Source organism: Somniosus microcephalus, chromosome 22, assembly GCF_052327205.1.
Source record: "Somniosus microcephalus isolate GS21.2 chromosome 22, FLI_Smic_1.0, whole genome shotgun sequence".
NCBI lineage: Eukaryota > Metazoa > Chordata > Chondrichthyes > Squaliformes > Somniosidae > Somniosus > Somniosus microcephalus.
The window spans coordinates 18,969,049-18,983,397 of NC_141008.1; the positions used below are offsets into that span (position 1 = coordinate 18,969,049).

At 50.0% G+C, this 14,349-nt stretch overlaps 1 protein-coding gene across 1 annotated transcript in view; it reads right to left on the bottom strand.

The window, feature by feature from the left end:
* Positions 1–2,335, bottom strand: part of gas2l2 (growth arrest specific 2 like 2) — a 62,014-nt gene extending 59,679 nt beyond the window's left edge. Inside the window, exon 1 of the mRNA XM_085964239.1 lies at positions 1,701–2,335. Within this exon, the coding sequence (XP_085820365.1) occupies positions 1,701–2,067 (367 nt within the window). The 5' untranslated portion in view covers positions 2,068–2,335. The remainder of the gene's footprint in view (positions 1–1,700) is intronic.
* Between the last annotated feature and the right edge of the window lie 12,014 nt (positions 2,336–14,349).

Below are 14,349 nucleotides of genomic sequence, written 5' to 3' on the forward strand. Positions count from 1 at the left end.
AGTGCTCCTTATTGGCCTGGGTTTTGCGGTAGAAATAATGGTGAGGCTATCAGCGCTCACCGTTATTAACAACAATAACGACTTGCATTTATATAGCGCCTTAAACGTAGTAAAACGTCCCAAGGCTCTTCACAGGTGCGTCCCTCCCTATCTCTGTAACTACCTCCACCCCTACAACCCTCTGAGATCTCAGCGCTCCTCCAATTCTGGCCTCTTGCATATCCCCAATTTTAATCGCTCCACCATTGGCGGCCGTGCCTTCAGCTGCCTGGGCCCTAAGCTCTGGAATTCCCTCCCTAAACCTCTCCGCCTCTCTCTCTCCTCCTTTAAGACGCTCCTTAAAACCTACCTCCCTCACCTGTCCTAATATCTCCATATGTGGCTCGGTGTCAAATTTTGTTTAATAATGCTCCTGTGAATCGCATCGGGATGTTTTACTCCATTAAAGACGCTATAGAAATGAAGGTTGCTGTTGTGGGCTTGACATCATCAACTAACAGTAGATCTTATATAACTAGGGCCCACTGTGGTTATCTGTGACTCAACCATCCTCCATAACTGTGCTGATCTTTATAAGATGTTGTTTCACTTTCTACCAATCAGAGATCCTTGTGTACCCGCACAAGATAATACCGAGAACAGAAGTGCCTCTGCTACATACCCTTCTCTGCCACCAGGGCAGTTTACAGGCTAAAAGGACAGGTAAACAAAAGTTACAAAGCACTGACAAACATCAACAATAAGAAACCAGCATTTGTTGCTTTATTTGCCCGCTACTTTTCTCCTTTACTCTATCCCAGGCCTCCATCAATGATGCTAACTGACCAAAAGGGCAGTTACTTTTTTTACATTTTCTAATTTATGATGTGCGCTTGCAGTACTGCACTGTGCTCTCTGACTAGTTCAGAGCAGGCTGATACTGAGGGAGAGCTGCACTGTCGGAGGTGCCGTCTTTCGGATGAGAGGTTAAACCGAGGCCCCATCTGCCCCTTCAGGTGGATGCAAAAGATCTATTCGAAGAAGAACCGGGGGGAGTTCTCCCTGGTGTCCTGGCCAAGATTTATCCCTCAGCCTACATCAAAAAACAGATTATCTGGTCATTATCACATTGCTGTTTGTGGGAGCTTGCTGTGCGCAGATTGGCTACCACGGTTCCCACAGTGCAACAGTGACGCCACCTCAAAAAAGTACCTCATTGGCTGTAACGCGCTTTGGGATGTCCTGAGGTCCTGAAAGGTGCTATAGAAATTCTTTTTTCATATACACTAAAATTAAATACACATAATGCTGGAAACACTCAGCATGTCAGGCAGCATCTGTGGAGAGAGGAAGGTCGGGTTAACGTTTCGGGTCGATGACCTTTCATCAGAAGCTGGGGATGTTACAGATGAACTGCTTAAAAAGGGGGAACAGAGCCAGGGAAAAGGAACATAACAGTCGTGGTGCCTCCCACAGTCAAATAGCCTACCAACACTCATTGTCTTGACTCACCGCTGAGGAACGGCGACTCGGGCACGGCACGGTACCTTGGGCATGGAACTGTACCCCAGCAAGATAGTAGGGAGAGAACTGGGAAGAAAGTTACCCACAGACCAGGCACAACCCCCCACTACCCACCAACCCAGGTCACTTTACTTCGATCGGAAGCAACAGATTCAAGTCAATTCAAATATAAAATCAGCGAGTGTTGATGCAGCTACCTTTGATCTCTAGTTCCTTTCGGCACCATTGGATAAAGTTGGACACGTTGTCCCGGGCCAGGAAGGTGCCAGGCTGGGCAGTGGTGGTGTAGGTGACCCCGGCGTGGGGCAGCTTCAGTCTGGAAAGCAGCTCGGGGTAGTCCCGGGAGAATTCCTGCGCCACCCTGGTCACATTGTTGGCGTGTTGACACAGCAGCCAGCCGGTCTCCAAGCCCTCCATGAAGCCCTCCAGGGCCATCTCCAGGCCGTACAGCTCCTTCAGCCACTCGGCCAGGTCCTCCTTCATGGCGCACAGGTACTGCTCGCTGGATTTAAAGGGGCGGATGCTCCTGGAGGTGGCCGACTGGATATTGTGAGTGTTGGCCATGACCGTGCGACTGGGTCTAATCAGACTCACAGCATAATCGATCTGAGGATGTCAATGTCCTTGATCTAACTCACACTGAACGGTGCCTCACTTGGCTGCTCCGAGACCTTTCCCTTGGCCCCCTTTAATCGCAAACTTGTCCAAAGTGTTTCCTTGGGGTGCAGGGCGGAGGCTGTTGGGTTTGTCCACCTGGGCCGGGTCGGGGAGAGGTGTTTCACGGGGCCTCACGCCCTCCTGGACACGGTGTTTACAGTCACATACTTGTGTTTCCTACCGATCCCTCTCCCTAGCGACGGAAAGGCGTCCTCCTCCTACCTTAACCCCTGCCTGCCCGGGCTGGCTGCAAATAACACAAGGCTTCCCCTTGATAAACCGGCTCACTTTCTCTCTCTTTCTGCCTGGTCTCTAGTCAGTTTCTCTCTCCCCCGCCCCCTCCCCCGGTATGGTCAGTTTCTCTCCCCCTGTCTCTGGTCAGTTTCTCTCCCCCTGTCTCTGGTCAGTTTCTCTCCCCCTGTCTCTGGTCAGTTTCGCTCCCCCTGTCTCTGGTCAGTCCCCCCCCCCCCCCCCGCCCCCATGGTCAGTTTCTCCCTCCCCTGTCTCTGGTCAGTTTCTCCCTCCCCTGTCTCTGGTCAGTTTCTCTCTCCCCCCTCCCCCCCTTATGGTCAGTTTCTCTCCCTCCCCCATTCTCTGGTCAGGTGCCCTCTCTTTTCCACAGTCTCTAGTTATATTCGCTCTCCCTCCATCCCTAGATCTCTGATCACTTTCTCTGTCTCCCCCTGTCTGGTCAGTTTCTCTGTCCCCAGGCCTCTACTACAGAGCTGTGAGTGCTTTAAAAATGAAAGTCAACATCTTTGATGTAAATAGTTTCTATTAATGTATTTATTTTTTTTGCTCAGTTTTAATGTATTCACTTCCCTGATACCAATCCCGATCGGAAAGGCTGGGCAGGCGAAGGGCTCCCAGTCTCCAACCTCTCTGTGCCCAGCTGCTGGGGGATGTACCTGATGCTTTAGTCGACTCATCACACCACCAAATGCTTTGTCCCCTTGCCCCCCTCCCCCCTCAGTACCTTGACTGGAAACAAGATCGACAGTTGGGGGATGCTCGGTTCCCCTCGCGCTTCCATCGCCATTATTAAAGAACAAGAATTAAATTGCCTGAAATCATCCTGCAAGTGGATTCAGGTTTCTAAACTCCCCAGACTCACATTTTAAAAGCCTTGGTTATCACGTTGCTGTTTGTGAGATCTTGCTGTGCACAAACTGGCTGCCGCGCTACCTACATTACAACAGTGACTACGCTTCAAAAGTATTTCAATCTCACCTTCCATACCAGTGCTTCCGACATGTCTTCCTTTTTCCTCAACTGTGGATCCCCCATTACTGTGGTTGACACAGCCCTCGACCGTGTCCGTTCCATTTCCCGCACTTCTGCTCTCACCTCTTCCCCTCCCTCCCAGAACCACGATAGAGTTCCCCTTGTCCTCACCTTTCACCCCACCAGCCCCCACATTCAACGGATCATCCTCCGCCATTTCCACCACCTCCAGCGTGATCCCACCACCAAACACATCTTCCCCTCTCCCCTCCTTTCAGTATTCCGAAGGGACCGCTCCCTCCGCGACACCCTCGTCCACTCTTCAATCACCCCCAGCACCCCCTCCTAATCCCACGGCACCTTCCCGTGCAAGCACAGGAGATGTAACACCTACCCTTTTACCTCCTCCCTTCCCACTGTCCAGGGCCCCAAACACCCCTTCCAGGTGAAACAGCGATTTACTTCTACTTCTTGCAATCTAGTACAGGAAACTCTCTTTTATCCGGCACCGACGGGACCAGCGTGGTGCCGGTTGATCAAAAAGTCCGGATTACAGAGAGGTATACTTACCAAGGTACGAGAGCCCCGTACACGGCCACAGGTGCCGGAGCCCCGGTTACACGGCACTTGTGCAGGAGTCCCGGTTACACGGCCACAGATCCAGGAGTCCCTGTTGCACGGCCACAGGTGCAGGAACCCCGGTTACATGGCCACTAATATATAGTAAAACTTACCTGAACCTACTCCTGAATTTTGCCGGTTAAAAGAGAGTTTCCTGTACTGTATTCGCTGCTCACGATGTGGCCTCCTCTACATTGGGGAGACCAAACGCAGATTGGGTGATCGCTTTGCGGAACACCTCCGTTCAGTCCGTAAAGGTGACCCTGAGCTTCCGGTCGCCTGTCACTTTAGTTCTCTGTCCCACTCCCACTCTGACCTCACTGTCCTCAGCCTCTTACATTGTTCTAATGAAGCTAAACATAAGCTCGAGGAACAGCACCTCATCTTTCGATTAGCGCTTTACAGCCTTGCGGACTCAACATTGAGTTCGACAATTTCAGTCCATAACCACTGCCCCCATTTCTACGGACAGCAGGTGTTGGTAATGATTCTGCTTTTGTCATTTACACCTCCTCTAGACCCATCTTTTGTTTCTTTTATTGCCCCATTACCACCCCCTCTTGTTTTGCTCCATCATCCCTTTTGTCATTTAATCTCCCCTGCCTTCCACCCTGTCACAGACCTTCCCTTTTGTTCTTTCCTCCCCTCCCCCCTTTCCCTGCCTCTGTACTTGCTTAAAACCTGTTACATCTCTAACTTTTGCCAGTTCTGATGAAAGGTCATTGAACTGAAACGTTAACTCTGTTTCGATAGCAAAATACTGCGGATGCTGGAAATCCGAAATAACAACAGAAAATGCTGGAAAAACTCAGCAGGCCAGGGCAGCATCCGTGGAGAGAGAAATAGAGTTAACGTTTCAGGTCGATGACCCTTCGTCAGAACTGAGAAAAAAAAGCAGGAATTGAAACAGATTAAGAAGCAGGTTAGGGGGCTGGGAAATGGGGAGCTTATGTTTCCCAGCCCCCTAACCTGCTTCTTAATCTGTTTCATTTCCTGCTATTTTTTCTCAGTCCTGACGAAGGGTCTTCGACCTGAAACGTTAACTCTGTTTCTCTCTCCACGGATGCTGCCTGACCTGCTGAGTATTTCCATCCAGCATTTTCTGTTTTTATTTCAAAAGTACTTCATTGGTTCTAAGGCGCGTTGGTTACGTCCTGAGATTGTGAAAGGCACTATAGAAATGCAAGTCTTTCTCTTTTTTCAGTTGAATGCATTGGCAGCTGCTTTCAACATAGGAACTTACGAACATGACAGGCAGCAAAAGACCAGCTGGTCCATCCAGCCTGCCCCACACTCATGATGCCTGGAACATCCTGACTAGAAACTTCCCGTGGTCAGACCTTGGCTGATGACACCCAGCTCTACCTCTCCAGCACATCTCCCAACCCCTCTACTGCCTCTGCGCGATCAGACCGCTTGTCCTGGAAGAGCACCAATTTCCTCCAACTAAACATTGGGAAGATCAAAGCCACTATCTTCAGCCCCCACCACCAACTCCATACCCAGATGGACAGACATAATAGGATACCATTCAAATGAGGGACATATGATGGATTTCCTGTCATTTGTTCCCTAGCAACACTGGGCACAGGGATGCCTGTGCATCGCTGGCATCCACTGCCGTTAAAGGCCGCATAAAGGACATAAACAACAACAACTTGCATTTATATAGCGCTTCTAATGTAGTAAAATTTCCTAAGGCGCTGCAAGGGAGTGTTACCAAACAAAATTTGACACCGAGCCACATAAGGAGATATTAAGACAGGTGACCCAAAGCTTTGTCAAAGAGATGGGTTTTAAGAAGGGTCTTAAAGAAGGAAAGAGAGATTGAGAGGCGGAGAGGTTTAGGGAGGGAATTCCAGAGCTTAGGGCCTCGTGGATTCAGGTTTCTAAACTCCCCAGACTCACATTTTAAAAGCCTTGGTTATCACGTTGCTGTTTGTGAGATCTTGCTGTGCACAAACTGGCTGCCGCGCTACCTACATTACAACAGTGACTACGCTTCAAAAGTATTTCACTCTCACCTTCCATACCAGTGCTTCCGACATGTCTTCCTTTTTCCTCAACTGTGGATTCCCCATTACTGTGGTTGACATGGCCCTCGACCGTGTCCGTTCTATTTCCCGCACTTCTGCTCTCACCCCTTCCCCTCCCTCCCAGAACCACGATAGGGTTCCCCTTGTCCTCACCTTTCACCCCACCAGCCCCCACATTCAACGGATCATCCTCCGCCATTTCCACCACCTCCAGCGTGATGCCACCACCAAACACATCTTCCCCTCTCCCCTCCTTTCAGTATTCCGAAGGGACCACTCCCTCCGCGACACCCTCGTCCACTCTTCAATCACCCCCAGCACCCCCTCCTAATCCCACGGCACCTTCCCGTGCAAGCACAGGAGATGCAACACCTGCCCTTTTACCTCCTCCCTTCCCACTGTCCAGGGCCCCAAACACCCCTTCCAGTTGAAACAGCGATTTACTTCTACTTCTTGCAATCTAGTACAGGGAACTCTTTTTTTATCCGGCACCGACGGGACCGGCATGGTGCCGGTTGATCAAAAAGTCCGGATTACAGAGAGGTATAGTAAAAGGTACGAGAGCCCCGTACACAGCCACAGGTGCCGGAGCCCCGGTTACACGGCACTTGTGCAGGAGTCCCGGTTACACGGCCACAGATCCAGGAGTCCCTGTTGCACGGCCACAGGTGCAGGAACCCCGGTTACATGGCCACTAATATATAGTAAAACTTACCTGAACCTACTCCTGAATTTTGCCGGTTAAAAGAGAGTTTCCTGTACTGTATTCGCTGCTCACAATGCGGTCTCCTCTACATTTGCGGAACACCTCCGTTCAGTCCGTAAGGGTGACCCTGAGCTTCCGGTCGCCTGTCACTTTAGTTCTCTGTCCCACTCCCACTCTGACCTCACTGTCCTCAGCCTCTTACATTGTTCTAATGAAGCTAAACATAAGCTCGAGGAACAGCACCTCATCTTTCGATTAGCGCTTTACAGCCTTGCGGACTCAACATTGAGTTCGACAATTTCAGTCCATAACCACTGCCCCCATTTCTACGGACAGCAGGTGTTGGTAATGATTCTGCTTTTGTCATTTACACCTCCTCTAGACCCATCTTTTGTTTCTTTTATTGTCCCATTACCACCCCCTCTTGTTTTGCTCCATCATCCCTTTTGTCATTTAATCTCCCCTGCCTTCTACCCTGTCACAGACCTTCCCTTTTGTTCTTTCCTCCACTCCCCCCTTTCCCTGCCTCTGTACTTGCTTAAAACCTGTTACATCTCTAACTTTTGCCAGTTCTGACGAAAGGTCATTGAACTGAAACGTTAACTCTGTTCCGATAGCAAAATACTGCGGATGCTGGAAATCCGAAATAACAACAGAAAATGCTGGAAAAACTCAGCAGGCCAGGGCAGCATCCGTGGAGAGAGAAACGGAGTTAACGTTTCAGGTCAAAGCCCCTTCGTCAGAACTGAGAGAAAAAAGCAGGAAATGAAACAGATTAAGAAGCAGGTTAGGGGGCTGGGAAATGGGGAGCTTATGTTTCCCAGCCCCCTAACCTGCTTCTTAATCTGTTTCATTTCCTGCTATTTTTTCTCAGTCCTGACGAAGGGTCTTCGACCTGAAACGTTAACTCTGTTTCTCTCTCCACGGATGCTGCCCGACCTGCTGAGTATTTCCATCCAGCATTTTCTGTTTTTATTTCAAAAGTACTTCATTGGTTCTAAGGTGCGTTGGTTACGTCCTGAGATTGTGAAAGGCACTATAGAAATGCAAGTCTTTCTCTTTTTTCAGTTGAATGCATTGGCAGCTGCTTTCAACATAGGAACTTACGAACATGACAGGCAGCAAAAGACCAGCTGGTCCATCCAGCCTGCCCCACACTCATGATGCCTGGAACATCCTGACTAGAAACCTCCCGTGGTCAGACCTAGGCTGATGACACCCAGCTCTACCTCTCCAGCACATCTCCCAACCCCTCTACTGCCTCTGTGCGATCAGACCGCTTGTCCTGGAAGAGCACCAATTTCCTCCAACTAAACATTGGGAAGATCAAAGCCACTATCTTCAGCCCCCACCACCAACTCCATACCCAGATGGACAGACATAATAGGATACCATTCAAATGAGGGACATATGATGGATTTCCTGTCATTTGTTCCCTAGCAACACTGGGCACAGGGATGCCTGTGCATCGCTGGCATCCACTGCCGTTAAAGGCCGCATAAAGGACATAAACAACAACAACTTGCATTTATATAGCGCTTCTAATGTAGTAAAATTTCCTAAGGCGCTGCAAGGGAGTGTTACCAAACAAAATTTGACACCGAGCCACATAAGGAGATATTAAGACAGGTGACCCAAAGCTTTGTCAAAGAGATGGGTTTTAAGAAGGGTCTTAAAGAAGGAAAGAGAGATTGAGAGGCGGAGAGGTTTAGGGAGGGAATTCCAGAGCTTAGGGCCTCGGCAGTCGAAGGCACGGCCGCCAATGGTGAGCAATTAAAATTGGGGATGCGCAAGAGGCCAGAATTGGAGGAGGACAGAGATCTCGGAGGGTTGTAGGGCTGGAGGAGGTTACAGAGCTAGGGAAGTAAATCGATCACAGAATGATCGTTTGTCTTTGGGAACTGGCCTAATAGAAATCTGACCGAAGTTAAGATTTTTTTTAAGCCTGTGTGCAGCGACAAGGTGTCGTAACAAAATCCTTCCCCGCTCCCCTCCCCCACCTGGTGGGTGCCTGAACTATGCCGTAGGTGACAAGGATTGCCAACCTGCAATAAAGGCCCCCTGACCCCGCCCCATACCCCTGAGGTAGAAGTTCCAATCCATTCCAGATCGTTCCCTAAACACCCCCGCCTCCAGATTTCTGAGCTAAGGCTGTTTTTGCTGTTTAATTTGAATTAATTTGGGAAAAGAATCCTGGAATTATCTAGAGAATTGGTCATGGTAGGGAGCTTAAGAGAACTGAAAAAAGGCCAATAATATGTGTGCCTTGTGAGTACAGTGCAGGAGCCGGGGTGGGGGTGGTGGGTGGTGGGGGGAGAAGGACAGTAAACAGAGCTGGCGAAATGAATGTAACCCCGGCATTGCCACTGCATGTGGCTGGTTAACACCCCCTCTCTGGAGCCCCAGTCAATGTTCTCAGTAATCAGATCCTCCCACACCCATTAATTAACACGTCTGTGAGTCTGTCTGGACCTAAAGTCCTCTGTCTTTGTTGACAGCCGGCTGATTTTCAAATACAGATCGCATGAGGCCCTCTGGGAAAAATAGTCCACAATAATTGTGGCAGAGAGACTGGGCAATAGATTCCCAATCTCATCCCATACCCGCCTCAAGTCTCACCAGAATGCAAAGGTAGTTTTAGACTTCGGAGGGAAACAGAATTATATTAATGCAATTTTCAATTACCAAAGCCCTTCATTAACCTCAGGCCCTCTGATAAACAACAGGTACAATCTTATGTGTTTCTGGAACCTCCATTAACCCTTTGAGTGCTGCCTCACTCCTTTAGTCCAGAATATTAGGATATCTGTTAGAAGAATGTTGACCCCTCTCTTGACCCCTTCACTGCCTCTGTGTTGTCAGAATGCTTGTCTGATATCCAATTTTTTTTTTTTTTTAAATAATAATTCAACTTTATTGTCATTGTACAATGCACAAGTACATGAACAACGAAATGTGATCTTGCAAGCTCCCATGAGTCCAGTACAAAATAACATTAACACTAACGTAAATTTCCTCCAGTTAAACATTAGCAAAATTGAAGCTATCATCCTCTGCTCCAACCATAAGCTCCATACCTTTGCCACTGATTTCATCTCCGTCCCCAGCCATTGTCTCAGGCTGAACCAGACTCTTGGCCCCAAGTTGAGCTTCTGATCCTATGTACTCTTCAACACAAAGACAGCCTACTTCCACTTCTGTAACATCACCCACCTCTGCCTCGGTGTCAGCCCATCTGCTGTTGAAACTCTCATCCATACCTTTGTCAATGCCAGCTTCAGTTATTCCACTGCTCCCCTGGCTGCCCTCTCACACCAAGTCCCACTTACCCGTCACTCCTGCCCTTGGTGGCCTACATTGGCTCCTGGTCCCCCAACACCTCCAATTTAAGATTCTCATAGAATCATAGAATGGTTACAGCGCGGAAGAAGGCCATTCGGCCCATTGAGCCCAAGAGCACTTCAGCTAGTCCCACCCACTGCCCTTTCCCTGTAGCCCTGTAAATTTATTTCCTTCGGTACTTATCCACTCCATTTTGAAAGCCGTGATTGAATCTGCCTCCACCACCCTTTCAGGCAGTGCATTCCAGATCTTGACCACTCGTTGAGTAAAAAAAGTTTTTTCTTACATCGCCTTTGGTTCTTTTGCCAATCATCTTAAATCTGTGTCCTCTGGTTCTCGACCCTTCTGCCAATGGGAACAGTTTCTCTCTATCTACTCTGTCCAGACCCCTCATGATTTTGAACACCTCTATCAAATCTCCTCTCAATCTTCTCTGCTCTAAGGGGAACAACCCCAGGTTCTCCAGTCTATCAACGTAATTGAAATCCCTTATTCCTGGAATCATTCTCGTAAATCTTTTCTGATCCCTCTCTAAGACCTTCACATCCTTCCTAAGGCGTGGTGCCCAGAAATGGACACACTACTCCAGTTGGGGCTGAACCACTGTTTTATACAGGTTCCTCATAATTTCCACGCTTTTGTACTCACAGGGCAGGATTTTGCCAGGCACGAGGAGGCGGGTTTGAAGGCAGGTCAGGTGGGAAAGTTGCCAAAAATGGCCTCAGGCTCTGACCCCACCTACAACCCACCCCTGAGCAACTTTCCCAAATGTGGGGTTTCAGACCCCGTTTCGGTTCCGCCTCCAAGAGGCAGGATAGGCCCTTAAGGCACTTAACAACCACTTAAGCGCCTCTATAATGCCATTTTGAGAGGTCTTTCTGAGTTTAACACATTTCCCGCGTGCTGCACATCTCCCCTGGAACATACCAGTTAATCCTGGCGGCCTCACAAGTGGCTGGTTTACTAACAGCTGCTGCTCCACCATAAAAACAGAGTTTTCCACAATGATCATTTGCAGATGGCAGAACATTATTTTCTCAGGCCTGGGAGAACTTTTTGCAGCTCTACTCATTTTGGAAGTTTTGAAGCTGAGCTCCATCTCCACTGTGACCTCCTGGAAAACCCCTCTCCCCACCTTGACTGAGCGCTTCCTCAACTGAGGTATATACCTGCAACATGGGAACCATTTATTTCCTTTCCTCCTGGACCTCCGATTCGGACGAAGACCAGTCGCGGCAGCAGCAGAACCCTGAACAACAGGCGCGCCAACCTGCTGCTCACCCACCTGAAGCTGCACAGGCCAGAAGGTGCCAGTGCAGAGAAGGACATCGCTGCAGGAGATACCCCCAAAACAGGGTTTACAGACAGAGGATGAGCTACCTCAACATGACAGAGCAGCAGTGCCAAAGGAGGCTCAGACTTTCGCGAGAGGTAGTGGGTGAGATCTGCGGACTGCTGCAGCAAGACCTGGAGCCCAGAGGAGCGGGTGGACAACCCTTACCAGTGGCCGTCAAAGTCACCACCGCACTCAACTTTTTTGCTTCAGGCTCATTCCAGGGATCAACAGCAGACATCAGCGGCATCTCCCAGGCTTGCATCACGCAGGTAACCGATGCCCTCTTTGCCAACGTGCACAATTACATCAACTTCTCCAAGGATTAAGCAAGTGTAACTGCGCATGCGGTTGGGTTTGCGAATCTGGCAGGCTTTCCAAGGGTGCAGGGCGTCGTTGACTGCACACATGTGGCCCTTAAGGCACCCCATCGCAATCCAGGTATTTTTGTCAACCGCAAGAGTTTCCACTCCCTCAACATTCAACTGGTGTGTAACCACAAGAAGGAAATTTTGCATGTTTGCGCCAAGTACCCTGGCAGTTGCCATGACTCCTTCATCCTGCAGCAGTCTATTGTGCCTCCGCTCTTCAGTCTGCCAGACCAACTTTTCGGATGGCTACTTGGAGTCAAGGGCTATTCCCTGAAGACGTGGCTAATGACGCCATTGAGGAGCCCAATCCAACGAAGCTGAGGAGCGCTACAACTCCAGCCACATTTCCACCAGAGCCATAATCGAGCAAACCATCGGCTTGCTGAAGATGCGATTCAGATGCCTTGATAGATCAGGTGGAGCCCTGCAGTACTCAGCAGTCGGGGTCTCCAGAATGGTCGTGGTTTGCTGTGCACTTCACAACATGTCACAGCATCGTGGCTTGCAGCTGCCTGAGGACCAAGTGGCTCATCACATAGCCTCCTCAGATGAGGAGGAGGAGGAGGAGAGCAACAACGACCAGCTTGCGGAGGCGCATCAACCAGTGGCAGCAGCCCGGGATGCAAGGGATGCACTGATCTTGGCCAGATTTGCTTAGGCTGCCCAATCAAACACATTTGGCTCGCACCTTCTTACCACACCATCAACAATGGACAAGAACCTGCGGCTTCCTATCACTCTGACCACCATACTGACAATTCCAAGTCGGCCTTTGCCCTCAATGTGGAAGTCCCATTTGTGAAATGATACAGCCCACAACTTCAACAGTTTGCCATCAAGTCATTTTATAACATTAATTGACGGATGGCATTTCACAATTAAACACAACATAACACCCAAGTGACTACCCTTGTGGCTACTTGTGCTTTATCTTCCTCTTACGCGTGCTCCTGCATAGTGCTTCCCCTGTGGCTTCAGCAGATGTGGAGGTCCCTTGCTCACTTTCTTGCTGCTCCTGTCTCAACACCTTTGGCGGGCGTCCTCTGGGGTTGCGAGCCTGTGAGGGCTCGGCAACAGTCTGCTGCTCCTGCGGCTGTGCAGGGGATTAGACGCCCATCTCAGTTGGGTGAGGACTCTGGTGGGGCTCTGACTGAGGGCTCCGCAGTGGCATGGGAGTGTGAGCACCTGGAGAGGAGCCCCGCTTCCTTGTTCTCTGCCACCAACATCCCTCTCATGGGTCAGCCCCACTTCAGAGCTAGTTAGCTTGACAGCACCTTGCTGCACTTCAGGGGGGCCATGAGGACCCGTTTCTGAACTGGCAGTCCTACACCAGAGGACTTCCATGAAGCTCTGGTTTCTCTGCTCAAAAGCTGACCATCGCTCCTCCAGAGTTCTCAGTCTATTCTGAACAATTACCATGTTTTCAACACTCTGGCGACTTAGCTCCCCCATGGCCGTAGCCATCCTCTCCACTAACATAGCCATCTTTTCCAGGGATGTTGCCATCCTTTCCATGGTGATGCGTTCATTCGCAGTGCCTCCACAAAGGCTCTGCTCATGTTAGCGATTGACTCCTCCATTCGCTCCACACTCACAGTGACCCTGGAGACAAAACCTGCCAGAGACTCCTGCACCTGTTCCTGGAGTTCCAGCACCGCTCTCCTTCTGGATGAGCCAGAGGCACAGGGTGGGCATGCAGCTGAGCCGAGCTGGGAGCACCCTGCGCCCTCCGACGAGGACTCTCCACTGCTGTCCCTGTCTCCACCATCTGCTGATGCTCACCTGTGAGCTGCGATACACCAGGTGACAACACTACTCTATCTCCCGAAGGTCCCACTGAGGTGTGAGTGTCTGCGCTGGTGCTGGGTGCGCTTAATTCTGCTGACGCTGCGCCCTCAGAGGCTGCAGTTTCCTCTGAGGAGTCTTGTGGCTCAGGCTGTTCCTCCTGGACAGTGGGGAGGGGGGTTGTCGATGGTCTTGTGGGGGAGTAAAGAAAAGAGTTAGACATGTGAGATAAACGTTGCATGCACATGGAATTGTGCAGATGATCATATGTCAATCTGTTAGAGCATCAGAATCAATATCAGTCACTCGTGCAATGTCAATGAGAGAGATGAAAAACTATTCTGTCACCAGCTTGCTGTGATGCGCCCGTCTGTCTGTCCATCTCCCACTTGCGCATCTTCCTCCACTCCCATGATCTCGAGGGCTGCCTCCTCTGCACTGGTGAGCTGGGCTATTGAGGGTGGCCCTCCTCCTGTCTTCTCCCTTTCCCTCTTACTGTGGGCTCTCTTTTCCTGCAATGAGGGACACAAGTGGAGTTTGAGTGAGAATGAAGGAGTGAGTGTAGAGAATCCATAGCATAGATGCTTAGAAGGACACAAAGATGGAGTGAGGTGGCAAGTCCAAGGGCCCTCCCTGTGTGTTGTAAGTTGTAATTGTAAGATGTAAGGGTCAAGTGGAGGAGGAGGTTGACAATGAAGAGTGCTGGTGATGAGAGGCGATGGGGAGCAGATTGAGGGTCATGGTGATGTAATATTCACTTTTCCTGTGCGG